Below are 19,480 nucleotides of genomic sequence, written 5' to 3'. Positions count from 1 at the left end.
TCAGGCCTGCTCCTCCCAAAGGATGCAGCTGCCACTTACTGAGACGTGGAAGACAGAGTCGGGGGCAGGAGACAGGTCTGTGGGGAAGATTGAGAGCTCAGTTTTGGACTCAGAAATTTGAGCTGCCTATTGGACAGCCCGGTAGAGAGAGGGGCTTGAATGCCCACAGGCTGGAGGTCAAGGGAAGGGGCTGGGCTAAGAAATAACCCTGGAAGTATCTAGATGGTACTGCATGCAACCACCAGGGGGATTAGTCCTGAGGAGTGAGTGCCAGTCTGGAGGTCGGGAAGGGGAACTGGAAGCAGTGAGGGGGCTGGACAAGGAGAAGTCAGAGAGAAGCAGAACTCCAGGAAACGGTGGAAGCCAAATTCTCAGCATCCTCCTCCTGCTCTAGGATCTTGTGTTGGGCGTCTCCAGGACCACCCTCAGATTCACCGATTTTCACGAGGGGCTCACAGAGCTCAGTAAAACTGTTATGCTCCCAGTACTAGTTTATTACAGCAAAAGGAGAACAGACAAAATCACAAAGGAAAAAGGCAAGGAGACGGGGTCCAGGAGAGACCAGGTGAGAGCTTCCGGTTGTCCTCGCCCAGCAGAGTCACAGGAACAGGGCTTCATTCTCTCATCAGTGGCGCATGACAACACGCAGGGTATCAGCCACCAGGGAAGCTCACCTGAGCCTTGGTGTCCAGGGTTTTTAATGGTGGTTGGTCAGGCAGGCGTGGCTGGCTGCCTACATGGCTGATCTTAGTTACTTAGTCTCCAGCCCCTCCAGAGGTCACACTGCCACTTCAGGGCCCCACCATGAATCACATTGTTAGCGCAGACTATCGGGTGTGGCCCAAGCCCCTGGTAAACCAAGATACTCCCGTCAGGCAGGATAGTCCAAGGGCTTAGAGTTTCCCTCCCAGGAGCCCACCACTTCTTTGGAATGTGCAGGGTTTGGACAACCCAGGCCTGCCGAGTTAACCCTTTACCGCTCCTGCCCCCCTGTAGCTCTCCTCTTTGCTTCGATGAGGGGCAACATCGGCCCCTCTGTGTCAGGCTCATCAACTCCTTCCTACAGAACCGAGGAGCAGCTGCCTTCAGCCCCATTTGCAGAAGCAGAAACTGAAGCTCCAAGAGGGCCCAGATGTGCCCAAGATCATACAGGTCCCAAGTGGCAGAGCTCGGATTTGCACCCCTGTCTCCTGGCCTCCAAGCTCTTCTTCGGGGCACTTTTTTAAAAAGTTATTTAAAAATATATTATTATATAAACACTTAGATATATTGAAACAGAAGGAATATACAGTGAAGACAGACACTCTCACTGAGGCAGCAGATTTTAAACGGAGACACTGAGAGGGTTAGGTGGAAGCACCAAAGGTGAATGAGACACTGGGTGGCCATTTGCTGGTGACCTAAGTCCGTTGAGGGACCAGGCAAAGAACAAGAAGAGCCCAGTTCAGGCGCCAGCTTTGTCGTTCACTAGGCGTGCGGGTGACCTTGGTAGGTGACCTCTCTCTGCTCCTCCTTTCTCCTACGCATTTATTCATTGAATTCACTCACTAGATATTTACTGAGCACCTACTGTGTCCCCTGAATGGTTCCAGCCCCCAGGACACAGCGGTGAGCCTGAGATGTGTGTATCTGCCTCACGGCGTCATGTTCTAGTGAGGGAGACAGACCCTTGACAAGGTAAAGAAGTAAAATATGTTAAGAGGTGCTAAGTACCATGGATAGGGGTGCCAGATAAAGTACAGAACACCCAGTTTACTCATTTCCTACTGCTGCCATAGCAAATTACCATCAACTGGGTGGCGTAAAACAAGAGGTTTATTCTCTCAGAGCTCAGGAGGCTGGAAGTCCAAAATCACGTTGTTGGCAGGGTTGGTTTCTTCTGGAGGCTCGGAGGAAGGGAACCATCCTATGCTTCTCTCCCAGCTTCTGGTGGGTGTCGGCCATCCTTGGCTTGTGGACACATCACTCCAATCTCTGTCTCCATCTTCACATTGCCTTCTTCTCCGTGTGTCCTTTTCTGTCTCTCAGGAGGACACTCTCATTGGATTTAGGGCCCACCCTAATCCAGTATGATCTCACTTTGATCCTTACCTTAATTATACCTGCAAAGACCCTATTTCCAAATGAGGTCGTATTCTTTTTTTTTTTTTTAATTTATTTTATTTTTATTATTTTTGGCTGCATTTGGTCTTTGTTGCCGCACGCGGGCTATCTCTAGCTGTGGCGAGCGTGGGCTACTCTTCATTGCGGTGCGTGGGCTTCTCATTGCTGTGGCTTCTCTTGTTACGGAGCACGGGCTCTAGGCATGCGGGCTTCAGTAGTTGTGGCATGCGGGCTCAGTTGTTGTGGCTCGTGGGCTCTGGAGCACAGGCTCAGTAGTTGTGACACACGGGATTAGTTGCTCCGCGGCATGTGGGATCTTCCCAGACCAGGGCTCAAACCCGTGTACCCTGTACCGGCAGGCGGATTCTCAACCACTGTGCCACCAGGGAAGCCCGAGGTCGTATTCTGAGGTTCCAAGGGGACATGAATATCTAGAGGACACTATTCAACCTTCTATACCCAGTTAGATTTGAATTTCAGATAAGCTATGAATAGTTTTTTTTTTAAGTATAATTATGTCCATGTAATATAATCCTTATATATTGCATAGGACATACTTAAACTAAAAAATTATTTAAATTATTTGTTGTTGATCTGAAAATCCAATTTAACTTGATGTCCTGCATTTTATTTCTTTTTGGCTAAATCTGGTAACCCTAATTAAGAAGAAAAAGAAATCAGAGGTATTTTTGCAATTTTAGGTAGGGTAGTCAGGGAAGGCCTCAGTGAGGGGGTGACATTTGAGCAGCGACCTGAAGGAGGCCAGAGCGAGCCATATGGAGATCTGTGGGAATGGTAAGTGCAAAGGCCCTGTGGCAGGGGTGTGCATGGTGTGTAAGGAGGAACAGCAAGGTGGCTGATGGGGCTAGAGCTGAGTGCCCAAGGGGGACAGGGCTGAAGATGAAGTCAAAGAGGGGATCCGAGGCCAGATCCTGCAGGGCCTTGTGGGACACAGTGAGGACTTTGCTTTGACTCTAGGTGAGGTGGAAGCCAGGGGAGGGTTCTGTGCAGAGAATAGGCGTGAGCAGATTTAGATGACAACAGGCACCCTCTGGTGGCCGTACCTGGAACAGATGGGGGGTGAGGATGGGAGATGGGAGATGGGAGATGGGAGATGGGAGATGGAAGCTGGGAGCTGGGAGTCTGCACTGAGGCCACCACAGCAGTCCAGGGGGTGAGAAGTGCTCAGATTCTGGATCTATCAATATTCTGAATGTGGTGCCATCAGGATTTGCTGATGGGCTGGAGAAAGAGAGGAGTCCAGAATGACCCAAGGCTTTGGGCCTGAGCACCTAGAAGGATGGGCTTGGCCTCTTCTGAGATAGAGAAGATGGGGGGTGCCATGGGGTGGAGTGGCGGGGCGGGGGGAAATTGGGGAGGGAGCAGGTTTGCGGAGGAGTTTCAGGACCCCAGTGTGGGACATAGAGGGCCTGAGAGTGGGGAGGTGGGGACGGTCATGAGTCAGACGCTCTCCCCTCTGTACAGGGATGAATTCAGACTGTGAAGGCGAGGGTCTGTGTGAGTGGATGTCCACACTGACCTTGATGTCTGTACCAGGGTCTGTGTGCAAATTAGAAGAAAGCACCCCTTACCCTAGCCTGGGGCTGTCTAATATGATAGTTCCTATCTACACGTGGCTGTGTAAATTTGAAATAATTGAAATTAAATAACAATTTAAAATCCCATTCCTCAATTACATCCACCATGTTTCAAGTGCCCAGTGGCCACCTGTGGCCAGCTTCAACCTATTGGACCGTGCACATGGAGATGTTTCCATCATTGCAGGAAGTTCTATTGGATGGTGCTGTTCTATACCCTTTATTTCCTTATGAAAAGATGATAAATGTCTAGGTCTGCAGCATCTACAATGATACAATTTAGGTCTGGTACCTTTGGGAGGGGACATCTAGAATGGTTATTTTGTTGGAAGATAGGGATTAGAGGATGTTATTTTGTGGGCTTGATGTTGGATTTGAGGCAACTGTGACATCACTAAAGAAATGTCAAGTGGAGAGTTTGTATTAGTTCCTATAAAGGCTTACCTGCTGTAACAAGCAGACCCCATAAGGCAATAGTTTCAGGGAGGTGGAGGATTCTTTCTCTCCCACTTAACAGCCTTGTGGTAAGTGGGCCAGGGTGGATAGACAGCTCTGTTCCACATGAGATGATGCTGAGATCCAGGTTCCTTCCATCTTGTTGTTCTGCCAACCCCTTAGGGCACTGTCTTCATCTCTGTGGGCTCAGAACTGGGTTGTAGGCAGAAGAGCATTCTAAGCTGGTAGAACAAGGAAAGAGTGGAAAGTGCAGGGGGGGCAAGAAGTGAGGGAGAAGGTGTACCTGTCACTTCTGCTCACATTCTATTGATGAATTCTCTTAGCCACACCTAGCCTCTCAGAGGAAGATGGGAAATGTAGTCTATCTGGGCAGCCCCATGGTACCCCATGGCCGCCTTCACCTCTATTACTGTGGCAGAAGGGGAGGACAGAGCTCATGCACTGGAAATGGGTATTAGGTCTGGAACTTGGAGGAGAGGTCCGAAATGGAGATGTGGGTTAGGTAGTTATCTGCGCAGAGGTGGTGTTTAAGGGCAAGGGGATGGCGAGGCGGCTTAGAGCGAGCTTGAGAGAAGAGAAGGGAAGAGGGCCTAGAATCAAGCCATGGGGTACCCCATCATTTAAAGGATGGGGCCAGGAGCATCCTTATGTGTACCCACAATCCCTCATGCAGTGACCTAGCTCATTTTTCTCCTCTCTGACTCTCTCCTCAGGCCTTGTATGACCCCATCAACCCTGACAGGGAGACCCTTGACCAGCCTTCACTTACAGACGCCCAGCGTCTGTCCAATGAACAGGAGGTGCTTCGGGCTCTGGAGCCCCTGCTGGCCCAGGCCAACTTCTCCCCACTCTCAGAGGACACCCTGGCCTACGCTCTGGTGGTCCATCACCCTCAGGATGAGGTCCAGGTGCTTGTCTTCCAGAGGAGAACCAAAACTCCCAGGATGCCTTGGGGTAGGGGTGGAGCCTTTGGGAAGCAGAGGCTGCTGGGAGTTGTAGTCCTGAACACAGGGCACCAGCCCTTGTGGCACCTTTGGTGAATTAGAAAAAGGCGCCTCTTTCTCAGATCACTTCACTGCCATCTGTTGGAAAAGTATCATAAGATACAGGTCTTCTTAGGACTAGAGACTTTATCACCATCTGCCAGAAAACCAATAGAGCTGTCCTTTGATATGGGGGGGATTGGTTCCAGGACCCCTGTGGATATAAAAATCCCCAGATGCTCAAGTCCCTTATGTAAAATGGCATAGTATTTGCATATATATATGCACATCCTCCTGCATACTTTGTCATCTCTGATTACTTATAATACCTAATACAATGTAAATGCTATGTAAAGTAGTTGGTGGTACACAGAAAATTCCAGCTTTGCTTTCTGGAACTTTCTGGAATTAAAAAATTTTTTTCTCCATGCCGTAGTTGGTTGAATCAATGATGTGAAACTCACGGATATGGAGGACTGACTATAATAAATAATATCAGTACAAAATACTCACCATTAAAGTCAACAAAATTAGGGAATTCCCTGGCAGTCCAGTGGTTAGGAGTCAGCGCTTTCACTGCTGGGTGCAGGTTCCACCCCTGGTCAGGAAACTAAGAAGATCCCATAAGCCATATGGTGCGGCCAAAAGAAAAAAAAAAGTCAACAAAATTATAATAAAAATACTAAAATCTTCCAGATTTCCACATTTTAGTGATTTTTAAGATGTGCTTTTTTTCCAAAGTCATACTTTACTGTCTCTGAAATTGGGATGTGACTTACAAGGGGTAGTGTGAAATAGTTTAATTGGCAATATATTTTCCCTTTTAGTTGCTTCATAAAATAATAAATTATAGAGTATCTTAAGATCAGTGGCATCTTAGATTCTAGGAAATACGGTAATAAAGATGACTGTGATGTAAATGGCACCATCTTGGGTGGTGTGCCCTTGTGCAGTATACAACATGAACAACCATACATGGCTGTTCTGCCTACACACTGGGTGATGATAAACCTGGGAAGTGGGGGGCAGGGGATCATCGGGGGCAGGGGCATCTAATTTGAGTATCCCGCACTCACACCCCAGCTCATGCTCAGCTGCCGCTGTTTCCTTCTTCCCCCTTGGCAGGTGACGATAAATTTGGACCAGTATATCTACATGCAGTTCTGGGCCCTGGGCCAGCGAGTTGGGCAGATGCCCCGTAAGTCCAGCGTGGGCTTCAAGCGTGGCTTCTTCAAGTCGCCCCCTGCAGAGAGGTGAGGCAGCCCTTGGTTCCCCAGCTACAGTGAGAGGGAGCAAGGTTAGAGTCGAGAGGGGACTGACAGGTCAGTGTCTGGATTTGGGTGTCTGGGACCTGGGTGGGAAGTCAAGAAAGGGGGAGAGGTGAATCAAATACTGCCTTTTCTTTCCAAGGAGAAGTAAGAACTATAATTCCCAGGGGAAGAGAAAGGGTAAGGACATTTTTCTCCATTTTCCAAATGAGGAAAACTGAGGCTCAGAGAGGGAAGACCAAATTCTGAAAAAGTGGCACCGCCAGGATTCTGATGAACATTATGTTTTTAACAGATATTCAAATACAGAGTAGGGTCAGGAGAGCCAGACCTTCTCACAGTCGGCCAGTGGACCTGTCAATCACCCAATCCTTCTGGAAATCAGTGTATCAAATATGGTTACGAATCCAAAAACAAAACACAACAAAAACCAAAGACAAAAAGTCTCTTATATCCCTTAAACCAGTAATTCCACTTCCAGGAATCTATTCCAAGGACATACTTATACGTGCAGGCTCTGTGTTTAATTATCTGTCTCTCATGCTGGACTATAAACTCCACAAAGGCAGCTCCACAAATTCAGTGTTGTCTCTCCAGAGCTAAATAGCACTCCGTGGCACCTAGCAGATACTCTGAAATATATGTAGAATTTGAATTTGAAAATTAAGTAAAGTAATAAACTATAATGTAAAATTAAAAAAAAAGAATAGAGGTATATACATACATACCTGTGTAATTAAATCACTTCGCTGTACACAGGAAACTAACACAATATTCTAAATCAACTATACTGCAATTAAAAAATAGCAAAAAAGATAATTAACTGAAGAATCTTAGCTCTCCTTTATCAAGTTCTTAAAATCAGAAGCAGCCTATGTGTCCAATAATAAGGGATTGTATCATGTCACTGATCCCTTATTGTTGGACACTTATGTCTGACTTTCCTCCCACCATTGTTAATTAGCTTTTATTTATTTTTTATTTTTATTTTTTAGAAATTAACACCTCCTTATTAATTTAAAATATTTTGACCAGTCATTTTTCTTTTCATTTTTAAACTTGTATGTGTATGTTGTTAAATTATTTATTTATTTATTTATTTTTGGCTGTGTTGGGTCTTCGTTTCTGTGCGAGGGCTATCTCTAGCTGTGGCAAGCGGGGGCCACTCTTCATCGCGGTGCGCGGGGCTCTCACTATCGCAGCCTCTCTTGTTGTGGAGCACAGGCTCCAGAAGCGCAGGCTCAGTAGTTGTGGCTCACGGGCCTAGTTGCTCCGCAGCATGTGGGATCTTCCCAGACCAGGGCTCAAACCCGAGTCCCCTGCATTAGCAGGCAGATTCTCAACCACTGCGCCACCAGGGAAGCCCTGTTAATTAGCTTTTAAAATGATGATGTGACTACAGAGCCAGAAAGAGTATCCTAGGGTTGGAGTGGGGCTCCCTGGGGTGGTCCTGACCATCCTTGCCCCTCCATCTCTGGCCATCAGGAGATACTTTAAGAGGGTGGTGCTAGCAGCCCGAACGAAGCGGGGGCACTTGGTGCTGAAGAGCTTCAAGGACATGCCGTTGGAGGGCCTGGAGCAGCTGCTGCCTGAGCTGAAGGTACGCACGCCCACCCTGCAGCGGGCCCTGCTCAATTTCACGTTGGTCGTCTCGGGTGTGGTGTTCTTCGTCAATGTGGGCATGGTGGTGCTCTCCGACCTCAAGATGGCCACCTCCCTGCTGCTGCTGCTCTTCACTGCCTTCATGGGCCTGCGGGCCTCCAAGGTAAGCGGCCCACCTCCCAAGCCTGCTCCTTGGTGTTCAGCCAGGTCAGGCCACCCTATCGTTTTGTTTCTCTTTTTGTGGATTATTCCTGCTTCGTGCTGTGCTTCCTTTCCTTTCCTTATTTACTCAACACAACCTTGGGCAGGTTTCTTGATCTCTCTGTGCCTCGACTTCCTCATCTGGAAAATGGGTGTAACAGCAAGACCTGCCTGGTAGGGCTGTTGTGAGGAGGAAATGAGTGAATCTGTGAGGAACACTGGATACAGGGCTGGCATGTGGCTAGTGGGATACAAGTGTTCACAGCCACTCACTGCACGCTTAGTGATGTGGGAAGGGTGTGTGTTTTAGAACCAGACTGCCTGGGTTTGAATCTAGTTCTACCGTGTTCTAGCTCTGTGACCTTTTTTTTTTAGCTTTTTAAAAAATTTTTTGGTGGCCACACCGCGTGGCATGTGGGATCTCAGTTCCCCGACCAGGGATCAAACTCATTCCCCTGTAGTGGAAGCGTGGAGTCCTAACCACTGAATTTCCAGGGAAGTCCCTAGCTGTGTGACCTTGAACAAGCTGCTTAACCTCTCTGTGCCTCTTTTAAGTGGAGATGACAGTGGGGGTTGCTGTGAGGAGTAAATGAATTAATACGCATACAGTGCAGAAAACAGAGCCTGGCACATAGTACAGAAGGTATTATATGAGAGTTCGCCATTACCATTATTACTATTATTACTGACTGTGCTCTTGTCTCCTGAGTCTGGGCTTCCCCATCCTGGTCAGGTGTCACTATCACCAGGGGAGCTATTTTATAAATGCAGCCTCCTGTGTTCTAGCCCATATGGACTGAAGAAACTCTGGGAACAGGGCCTGTATTATTAACAAGCTCCCCTCCTGATTCCGCTACATGTGAGCGCAGGGCCGCCTCATCCAGTTGTGCAGGTTGTTCACCATCCAAGGATGCGTGGCCGAAGGGACAGTTGGGGGGCTGGAATCCAACGTGCTTTGCTTGCTGAGCCGCGAGCTCTGTCTCGAGGCTGAGGCGGCCTCAAGGGGCTGCCTTTTACTGTCTCTCCCTAGGGTTGGCACTGGCCTCAGGAATGTGGACTGGCATGAAGTGTCTGTTGTGCCCGATCATTCACTTGCTGGTTCATTGGTTTTCAAGCTGTTTTCAGCCATCCCAATGGGCTCGTAGGAAGCCTGGTTAATAAATCCCACAGATAATAACCAGCTTGCGCTGGCTGAGAGGGTTGCAGGGGTAGGGGGGAGCACTTCCTACCTAGAACCAAGGGTCAGGTGGGATTGGAGGGAAGCTCTGAAAGGCGGGGATTGAGCCTTTCAGGGGGCTGGGTGAGCACAGCTTGGGGGGATCTCACAGTGATGGAGTCTGGGGTGCAGCGTGGTGAAGTGAGGCCCCAGAGGGAGTGGTGAGGGCCTTGAATGCCAAGGCAGGGGCCCTGGACTTCGTCCTCAGGGCAGGGGGCTATGGAAGGGCTGTAAGCATAGAGGGCGTGTGGCAACCACGGACAACAGAGGGGAGGGTGCCAAGCTGCTCTGGGGAGGACATACACAGTTCTAGCCCAGGGAGGACCATCCATGCTACCTCTCAATGGCCCGTGGGGACGGAGGGTCCTGAGCCTCTTGGGCTCTGAAGCACCCAGTTTAAAACCCAGTTCACTAGTTAATTTACTGCATCCCTTAGACATTTTCCCATGCCCCAGGCTGAGCCCCCATGCCTTAACTTTACCATTTATTTATTTATTTATTTATTTTAAAATTTGGCTTGTGGGATCTCAGTTCCTCAACCAGGGATTCCGCCCGGGCCATGGCGCTGAAAGCACCGAATCCCAGCCACTAGCCCACCAGGGAACTCCCTCCACGCCTTAAATGTGGGGCTCCCTGGCCTCTGTCCAGCTGCCCGCACAGCATCCATCTTCCCCTAAACCCCCTTGTCCTCCCGAGTTCCCCGTCTTGGGACAGATGCTCAGATCAAACACCTGGGAGGCTGATTTTTGCCGCAGGATACACATCCCTCTTTCTCCTTCCACCCCCCCCCACCACGAAAGATCTCGTCCACTTCCATGGTTTCCACAAGCAGCTCCCCATCATCTCCTAGATCGGGGTGCTCTGTGCTCAGCCTGAAGCAGCCAAGTTGGCCAGGTGGAGGGCAGCATCTCTCCCACACCTGCTCTTCCTCCTGGTTCTCCATCTGTGGTTGACCCCGTTGTCCCCCAGTCACTGGCTAGACCCCTGGAAGTCGCCCTGGCCCTGCCCCCCAACCCGTCAGTCCTCAGCCCGTCCTTCCTGCACTCCCCCCACTCCAAGTCTCTGTGCCCATCTCCTCTCCTCTATCCTGGCTCCAGCTCAGACCCTCTTCCTAGCCCCCCCGTTGGTCCCCTCCAGCCCATCCCCATTGGCCCCGGGGCTGGCCCTGCTTCTCCCTTGCTCACACCTTGGCATCGGAGACCTTGCTTCCCCAGCCTCATCTGACACAATTCGAAGCTTCAGCTCTACCAAAATATACTTGTAGCTCCTCCCCCTGCTTCTCTTTTCTCCTCTCCCTTTGCATATGCTGTTTCTCCTTCTGCAATGTCCTATCCCTGTTATTGGGCTGACCAACCCTGCCTCAGCCCTTACCCTCAGCTCAGAGGCTCCAGAAAGCCCTCCCAGACTTCCTGGGCTGAGAAGGCTCCTGCTGTACTCTGGTTCACTGGGGGCCCCCTCAGCCCAGCACAGGGGAGGCCCGTGAGGCAGCCTGAGAAGGGTTATCGAGCTGGCATCCCAGAGATGCTTCAGGGCCGGGCCTGCCCTGGAGGGAGAGGTGCGGGGCACACGGACGGACAGCCACGTGCCTGATGGAGGTCGCAGCGGGCCCTGCTGGAACCCGAGGATGCATCTGCTCATCTGTGGGAAGCGATGACCACCCTGAACCTTGACAATGAGGCAGTGAGTGTTTCCCAAGAACAGCTAGAGCTGGCTTGGCCTGTTCCAAGGCCCAGAAGCCTAAGAGAGCAGGGTGTGCTCAGGGCAATGCTTGGGGTAAAATGACTAATTCAATGTGGGCTGCGTTCAGAGGGGAGAAGCGGGAGGTGAGTGGGAGAAATCCTCAGGGGCCAGGCCATGGAGTTTGGACTCTCTGAGGGCACGAGGGAGCCATGGGAGGGCTATGAGCAGGGGAGGAGCAGGGTCAGTTCTGGGGCTGTGCCGAAACAGGCTGGAGCGGGGAAGACTGAGGCCAGGCAGGAGGCTGGGGCTATGCATTAAGTGGGCTGGAGGGGAGGGGACCCGGCAGAAAGAGTCGAGGCAGGAGGATGGAGCCAGATCCTGACAGGCTGGCGAGCAGGAGGTGAGGATGGTGCCAGAGGTCTGGCCTGTGATGGGGTAGATGGTGGGGCCACCCCAGGTAGGGACCCCAGGGCAGGAGGAAGCTGCGCGAGGAGCCGGGTGAGAGGCGACACCACACTCAGCGCGGGCCGCGTTGAAGGGAACGCCAGGTGGCCAGCGGTGAGCCCTCTCCAGGGAGCGGTCCTGCCTCATCTGCATGCCGCGGAGAGGCACGACCTGCTCACTTAACCTGCGAGAATTCTACTCCATAAGCTTGGCAGAAACAGGCACACAACCCAACGTGTTTTTCATACCAGACAGTCCCGAACGCACGCAATTCCTGCGTCTTGCCCCCAACCAAAGAAATGAAGATTTGGTCCAATGCGGGGACGTAAACCAACTGTGCTGGCCATTTCAGCGATTTTCCAGGGCTGCGTTCATTTCAGAGGCGTTTCGCCTCAGGTCTCCGAGTAAGATGGGCAACACTCTATGGGCAGAAGATACTTGTGTTTCGAGGACCAGCATCCAGCAAGGGGTGTGGACGAAGATGTGTAGCTAATGTTTAAATGCTTGTGACTGGCCAGTCTTTGTGCCAAGTGTTTTATTAACTTACGGAGCACTTCCCTGTCATCTGCCTTGGTTCACAGACAGAGCTACCCGAGGACTTAGGTCTTAGCCACAGCCTCACGGGTGGAGGGTGTCAGAGATGGGACTGGCATCCAGGCCTGTGAGTTGCAGGACCCAGCAGCCTTGAACTCATTTGGTGGATGAGAAGAGAAATCTGGGTGGAGGTTCTGAGTGTGAGCCCCAGAGGGCACTGGTGGGCTCTCATTTCCCTCCTTAGGGACAACAAGGTTGGGGAAAGGGGTCCAGGTGAGGCGGGGCCAAAGGTGGGGAAGGGGGCCAGCCAATAGACAGCTGGGCCCCAGACCTGGCACTCCCTCCCTTCTTCTCTGAAAATGCTCATCAAGTATTTGTTGTCCGTTAACACTTCTCTTTGACAATTTAACATTTGAAACCTTTTTTTAAATTATGGAAAAGTGCAAACAGATGCAGAAATAGAATAGTATAATAAGCTCCCTTGTAGCCAGCACCAGCGTCAACAGTTAGCAACAGTCAATCAGGTTTCACCTAAAGACCGCCTCCCCGACCACTGGATTATTTTGAAGCAGATCCTACACGCGTCATCTGGGAACACTTCAGTATGTGTCTAGACGATAAGGATTAAAAAAAAAAATCATTGTAACAAGAAGTGCCCAGACTAAAACTTCTATAGTCCGGAAATCCTCGAACACATCCATTAATACGTGGCTCAGGTGAGCAAACCAGGGGCGAGAGCATGTGGGTTAAACATACAAATACCCAGGCCCCAGTTCTGGGGACCTGAACCGAAGACGTCTGGGGAGGTCCCTGGAGCCCTCAGGAAGGGCTGTACCAGCGTAAGTGACCCAGGTGTGTGTATATGGGTGAGGGTGCGTGCTGGGTGGGTGGGTGGGGGTGTGTGTGTGGAGCCCCAGCACGGCCCTGACCCTCGGATCTCGTCTGGCCTGCAGATGTTCGGACAGCGGCGCAGCGTGCAGGCGCTGGAGCTGGCGCACATGCTCTACTACCGCAGCACGTCCAACAACTCGGAGCTGCTCAGCGCCCTGGCCCTGCGCGCGCAGGACGAGCACACCAAGGAGGCGCTGCTGGCGCACAGCTTCCTGGCCCGGCGGCCCCGGGGGGCGCGGGGCCAGTCGGAAGAAGGTAGGACTGCGAGTGCCAGGTGGCCCCACACTGCCCTGCCCCCTTTCAGCCCCGCCCCATCCCAACGCTGCCTGGCTCAGACGTGGCCCCACCTGGAACAAACTCCACCCTGCCCCTACCGGGTTGAGACTACCGTTAGTCTCAAGTGGCCCTGCCCCAGTGAGACACCATCCCCACGATGCCCACCTCCCAGTCCCGGCTCGCGGTGGTGAACCCGATTCAGCAGTCGGGACCCCTGACCCAGCTTCTGCTCTTCCCTGGGGTGACCTCCCTCTCCTAACCTCAACCTCGATAGGAGTCTTGGATCAGGCTCCTGTTGTGGCATGCTCCCCACTCCCCGCCCGCTTCTTCCTGTACGTGAACCCAAACACTTCCTACAAGACACCCTTATCCGTTACCTGTGTAAGCGCCCTGAGCAAGAGTCCCTGGCTTGTCCCCAGACGAGAGCCCCAAAGCTGAGCCCCCTAGGCTTTGTCCCACTCCCGTAGGCTTCTCCCAAACCCAGACCCCTCTTATTCGTTGTGCTGCGCCCTCCCTGCTGCCCCCTCTCAGTCCTTCCACGTCTGTCTGACCTCCTCACAGCACCTGCCTCTCCCTCTGCAGAGACCTCCCAGTGGCTCCAGTCGGAGGTGGAGAACTGGCTTCTAGCCCAGTCAGGCTGTGACGTGGCCTTCAACGGAACTCGGGCCCTGGCCCACCTGCAAGCCCTGACCCCCAGCATCGGGATGTACCCGCCCCCGGGTTTCCCCAAACTAGACCCGTTGTCTACTATCACTTCCCCCAAGGCCGCACCACCCAGCACTGACGACCCCTTATCGAAACCTCTCTGTCCCGCCCCGCCCAGCCAGCTGGTTGGGAACTAAGCTCCGCCTCCTCCTCGACAAGCCGTCAATCATGGCTACGATGCTTCACCACAACTTCCAGTTACTCATTACTACTTAACGTTACTCTGTTTTCTTAAACAAAGTCGCCCATCAAGGCAGCCTGCTGTTGCTAGGCCCCCTCTTCGGATGAACAGCCAGTCAAAGCTTTTAGGCTCCGCTTCTGTTCCATCTTGGTCCCCCCGCCCCCCGCAAACATTTAAACGTGGTGCCAGCCAATCACAGCTGTGCAACGCTACAAACCACCAGGCACAGTTGTTAAACTGTGCCCTCCCGAGGCTATCTATCACTGTCTTTTTAGCCTGTACCGGGCAAACTGCCCATCGTGTTCACCGAGGCGGAACTCCAGCCCACGTCCAATGAGAGCCTTTTAGCCCGGTTCTCTGGCAAACCGCCAATGACAGCTGTTGGGCACAACCAACCTAGGGCAGCCAGTTGTCCCTCCATGGAAGCAACCAATCAGAATTTTTAGAGGAGACCTGATCTTTCTATCGATTGCAGCTACTTATAAGGGCAGGCCATTTGGTCAACTGTCGATCAGCTCGTCCAGGCTGAAGGGGTTGAGAGCCTTGTGCCTGCCAGGCAGAAAGCTGGGCCAGGAGGAACCAGAAACTATCCTCACCGCAAGGCTCACGTCCACTCACTCAGGCGCCTTCCCTGCCCAGGTCCCTCACCCTTTCTACAGAAACTACCTCAGCCTGGATCTTGCCTCCACCAGTGGCCTGTGCAGTATTTATTGGTCTATCAATTTCTCCCCTGTCCCCTCTCCCAAAGGAATAAATCATGTTTCATAAATCTGGATGAGTCGGGTGGCCGCAGGGGTTGGAGAGAAGGAAGGCATTGGAATCCTGGAAAGAAGAGACTCTGGGTCTTGGGGGAATGCATTTTGGGTGGGTCCCGGGCAAAGAAAGCTGTAGTCCTAGAGAGAGACTGGGCTTGGAGTTGGTGAAATAGACTGGCTGTGGGTCACAGAAGAGGATCTTAGGGAGGACCTGACTCCTGAGCAGAGCCCTGGTTCCCCAAAAGACTGAGTCTTTTGAACACAGAAGATAGGACAGATTGTTCACTGCACAGAGACACACAGCCGGGAGATGGGTTGGTGTAAAAGCCAGCCTCTCCCCATCCCACATGTGTCTTGATGTGGGGTTGAGTAAGCCTGGAGAAGGGGGGGTGTCATCTAATTTTTACTAAGGTGTCATATGGATTAGAGGCGGCATCTGGAGAGGGTGGGGGAAGAGGGGTTGGGTTCCAAGAGGGAAATGGAAAAGAGTCTTCTCAGAGGAAGGGTCAGAGGGAGAAAAAAAAGAGACCCAACTGTTACCAACCAGGGTTCTTGGCCTCCTTAATCAATAGAAATTGATCAGAGGCCAGATAAGAAATTCAGGCAAGGCTTTATTGGGGTTCCTGCTGCAGCAGGGGGGGGAGCGAGAACAAACAACAGTTTCCCTTGAAGTGGGGTGAGCTAGTCCCTTCTATGGGGTGAGGGTAGGGGTGTGTCCAGGGGTTGGGCCAGAGGGGTGGCTTAGGTGGCTTGCCCACCCCTTCGGTGGTGTGTGCAGTGGGTGGTGTGTGCAGTGGGCATGCGCAGTACCCTGCTTTTGGTCCTGGTTCTTCAGAAGTGGCAGTTGGGCTTTTTGGTCTCTTCGTATCTTGTTGTCCAGAATTTGCCCCAAGTGCACATGCACGCAGTTAGTCCCTTATAGTTTCTTCGTATTTTGTAGCTGGAGGAAATATTTGTCCAGGTGCAAGCAAGGTAGCAAAGGGTCCCAGGTCCCAGCCTGTCTAACAGCAATCTAGAACAAGACACACAGCCTCGCTGGTTGAGAGAGAGAGACCCTCGGCCAAGGAGAGAGGACTGGAAACACAGATTCCTGGTTCTTACCTAGAAGTGCCTGAAGGTCTAGTCTTGGGAGGAATCCTGAGTTTTGAGACCGGAGGGCCCGGGGGCCTCGGGTCTGTGGAAGGGGAAGAAGGGCTGCTGGGACCATGGGCTCCCGTATCCCAAGTCAGAGAGAGATGGGGGCCTGGAGCTAGACGTTCTGAAGACCAAGCTGCTACTGACGCGGGCTGTCCCCATTCAGGAAAGATCGGGCACGAGCAGCCTGGGTCCCAGAAGAAGGAAGGAAGGAGGCAAAGGTAGAACGAGCGGTTAAATGGTTTTATTTTCTGGAGGCGGGGTGGGGGCTTCGGGGTGAGGTGGAGGGGCCGGGAGCCGGCTGGGGAGACGAGGGGACGCGCGGCCCTCACTCCCGCTTCCGCAAGTGGATGTAGATGATGCCGCTGGCCAGCGCGAGGGGAAAGGCCACCCAGGCCAGGGCGAAGCAGTAACCGAAGCTGCCCCCTGACGGGCGCTCCGCCAGGATCTCCTCGGCGTGAATGGCGTAGATCAGCGCCCCGGTAAACACCGCCACGCCTGTGGGGAGATGGGAACCACGCGTCACGCAGGACCCGCACAAGAAGACTGCATTTCCCAACAACCCACGGGCCAAAGAAGCCGCGGGAGGGCGAGTGCGCAGCACCGCTGCCTGCCGGGAGTTGTGGTTCGCTCCCCCAGCGCCGTGCCTCGGGGCCACTGCAGACTGGCCTTGGGCAATTTAGTTAAATTTTTCGGGCCCCCCCTTACTCATCCATTAAATGGGACGAAAATACCTACTCATCCATCCATCCATTCAAGGAATACTTCTGAGCACCTTTCTACAAGCCAAGCGCACAGATAGTGAATTAATAGAACGAGAGGGAACCCAGAAAGATAATGTTCCCCCAAACTGATGAGTATGATTAACTTAGTCCTTTGCACCTGAAGTCAAAAAGCTGAAAAGTACATAAAACTCCCTGAAGTGTCTGATACATAGTAGGTCCACAAGAAACAGCAGCTGGCTGACATGATAAAACCACTACTATTACGATTCAGCGTTCTCTCCTGGCGTATTAATTAGCTACATATCCCTGCTGGCCCCCCGTCATCCCTGGGATCTAAATTATTTGTCCACACCCACTTCCCCAGCCCTGGCTCCTTGAAGCCCTAAGTGCCAGTTCCCCCATAACTCAGAGCTGCACACCACAAACCACCAAGTCACTGAAAACTACAACTCCCCTAAGTCCCTGGGGCAGAGAGGTAGCCAAGGGAGGAAGCTCAGGTGGTCTTTGGGTTGTTGAGAATTGTTTTCATTCATCAGATGTCCATTCCCAGCTCCTCCCCCCACACACACACACATCCTCACAGGCCTCCTCCCTTCCCTTCAATTCCCAGGGAACAGTGCTCACTGGTGCAAAGCTGGCAGAGGCCAGTGGCATAGAAGAGCCCTCCTCGCCGCATGGTGTAGAGCTGGAACATGAACAGGATGAAGGACAGACAGCAGAGGATGAGGGAAAGCACCATGAGGACCTGTACCGCCTTCAGCCAGCCTGTAATAGGAGACAGAGGTGGAAGTCACAGCAGGTCCAGAGTTCCAGCTCCACCTGCTTGCTCGTCATTGCCCCACCAACCCTTCTTCCATTTAGAGACATACAACCTTAGATACTTAGTAGTATCACTTATATCGACCTCAGTTCCTGTAACTTTCCTAAATTCCCTTATCAGTTCTAGAAGCTGTTTGCAAATTCTTTAGGATTTTCTATATAAAGATGTTCACTGGGAATCAAAACATTTTTACTTCTTCCTTTCCCATCTTTATGCCTTTTATTTCTTTTTCTTGCCTTGTTGCTTTGGCTACCTCCAGTACAATGTTGTATAGAGGGAGAGCAAAAATTCTTACTCGCTCTTAGGCAAAAAGCATTTAATCTTTCACCTTGACTTCAAAATTTCTATGGATGCAGCTCCGCCCCTTTAGAACTCAGATGCACCTGGCCCCACTTCTTTAGAACCTTAGAAGGATTCAGCCTCACCTCTTTAGAAACTTAATGTGGTCCACCCCATTGGAACTTGGAAAGATTGGTCCCAGCCACCCCTTCAGAACACCTGTCTCCTTAGAACTTTGGAAACATAATCATGTCTTCTCAGAATCTTGGGAGCTTTTCCCCCTTTCTTTAAACCTATAGCATGTGGCCTCCATTCCTTCTGAATCATAGGGAGTGGGGCTTTTAGCCCATCCTCTTTAGAATATGAGCATACTTCCCCCTACCATCCAGATAGATGGGTCATCATACATCAGCTTCGGTCACGCAGCATGGGGACCCAGACCCGCCCACTCAAACCTTGGGGGGTTCTCAATCCTTGGTCCTGGGAGGACACTTGGGGTTACCCCTCCCTTTTGCAGACCAGTTTCCAATGCCCCTCACCCCTCACCATTCTCGCTGACATTACTGCAGGCCCACGTTTTGTTGTCACTGTTCCACGTGCAGTCGTACCAGAGATTCAGGGACTCCTTCCCGGGGAGGGCCCACCAGGACTGGGATGGACAGAGGAACAAGGACAAAGTTAGGGAGACTAGGAAGGGTTAGGAAAAGGGCAAGGTGCCATGGGAAAGCATGGATTTAGTAGGAAAGTGGGGCAGGGGGGAGGCACGTAGGGTGGAGGCAGAGCTCAGAAGGGTGAGTGCTAGGGAAAGGGGGTGGGGCCAGAGTGACTAGCGGAGGGGCGTGGCAGGAGTCTGCGGGAGAGCGGGAGGCTCCTACTCCAAGTAAGCTTACCTTGTCCAAAGTGGCCACGAAAAGCAGGATGAGAATGAGGATGTGAAGGGCAGAGACCACCAGCAGGAGGAGTGACATGGCTGCGTTGGAAGCCTGGGTGGGGACGTCAGGAGACCATCACGTCAAGAGGTTGGCACAGGGGCGGGGGACATGTCTGAATTCTGGTGGAGAAGGGGGCTGAGTCCAGACTCCCAGGTCTAATGGAAAAGGGGGCTAGGAGCCCCGGACTCCCGGTCTGAGAGAGGAGGAGGCTGGGCTCCAGACTCCTGGGTCTGAAGGAGGAGGGGGCTGGGGGCCCGGGGCCCGGACTCCTGAATTCCCCAGGGCCTGCAGGGGGCCAGGGATGGACTCACGGGTCGGGAATGAATTAGACTAGCAATGTGGCCCCCATCTCCTCAGAGCCCTGTCCCTGGGCACCTATGGGCCAGGTTCTGAAAATTCATATTGCCGCCTGTTCAGATTCATCAGAAGCTGGGGTCTGCCCCCAGAAACAGGCATCCTTGAGTCACCCCACTCCTCTCCTGGGGTGGGGGGAGGAAGGGGGACCCGGTGAGTCATCTGGTCGGTGACTCATCTCGCCCCCATGCCTCCCAAACACCAGGGAAACCCCAGCCCCTGGCTATGCCCATGAGGTCCGCACCCCACCCTGCTGCCAGACTAGTGTCTACTGGACACCTTGTAGGGGAAGTGGACAAGATCCGTGTTGGGAGTGGGGGGAGGGCCAAGGAGGGGGGGGCAG

At 52.3% G+C, this 19,480-nt stretch overlaps 2 protein-coding genes across 3 annotated transcripts in view; one reads left to right on the top strand and one right to left on the bottom strand.

Annotated features, from left to right (window-relative positions):
• The window catches only part of TMEM143 (transmembrane protein 143), a 17,150-nt gene extending 3,056 nt beyond the window's left edge, over nt 1-14,094 (top strand). Inside the window, exons 5-9 of the mRNA XM_007463299.1 lie at nt 4,871-5,065; nt 6,266-6,393; nt 7,894-8,173; nt 13,039-13,231; nt 13,835-14,094. Of these exons, the coding sequence (XP_007463361.1) occupies nt 4,871-5,065; nt 6,266-6,393; nt 7,894-8,173; nt 13,039-13,231; nt 13,835-14,094 (1,056 nt within the window). The remainder of the gene's footprint in view (nt 1-4,870; nt 5,066-6,265; nt 6,394-7,893; nt 8,174-13,038; nt 13,232-13,834) is intronic.
• Nucleotides 14,095-16,255: 2,161 nt separating this feature from the next.
• The window catches only part of EMP3 (epithelial membrane protein 3 (MAM blood group)), a 4,050-nt gene continuing 825 nt past the window's right edge, over nt 16,256-19,480 (bottom strand). The window contains exons 2-5 of one of the 2 annotated variants that reach the window (XM_007463297.1): nt 18,742-18,902; nt 18,398-18,500; nt 17,377-17,517; nt 16,256-16,525 (exon numbers count right to left, since the gene is read on the bottom strand). In XM_007463297.1, coding sequence (XP_007463359.1) covers nt 16,356-16,525; nt 17,377-17,517; nt 18,398-18,500; nt 18,742-18,819 — 492 coding nt within the window. In that variant the 5' untranslated portion in view covers nt 18,820-18,902 and the 3' untranslated portion in view covers nt 16,256-16,355. The remainder of the gene's footprint in view (nt 16,526-17,376; nt 17,518-18,397; nt 18,501-18,741; nt 18,903-19,480) is intronic. The other variant, XM_007463298.1, reaches the window with a different exon arrangement.

This window comes from Lipotes vexillifer, unplaced genomic scaffold, assembly GCF_000442215.2.
Source record: "Lipotes vexillifer unplaced genomic scaffold, Lipotes_vexillifer_v1.1 scaffold802, whole genome shotgun sequence".
NCBI lineage: Eukaryota > Metazoa > Chordata > Mammalia > Artiodactyla > Lipotidae > Lipotes > Lipotes vexillifer.
The sequence above is the reverse complement of the archived record's forward strand: the minus strand, read 5'-3'. Positions and strand labels throughout refer to the sequence as shown.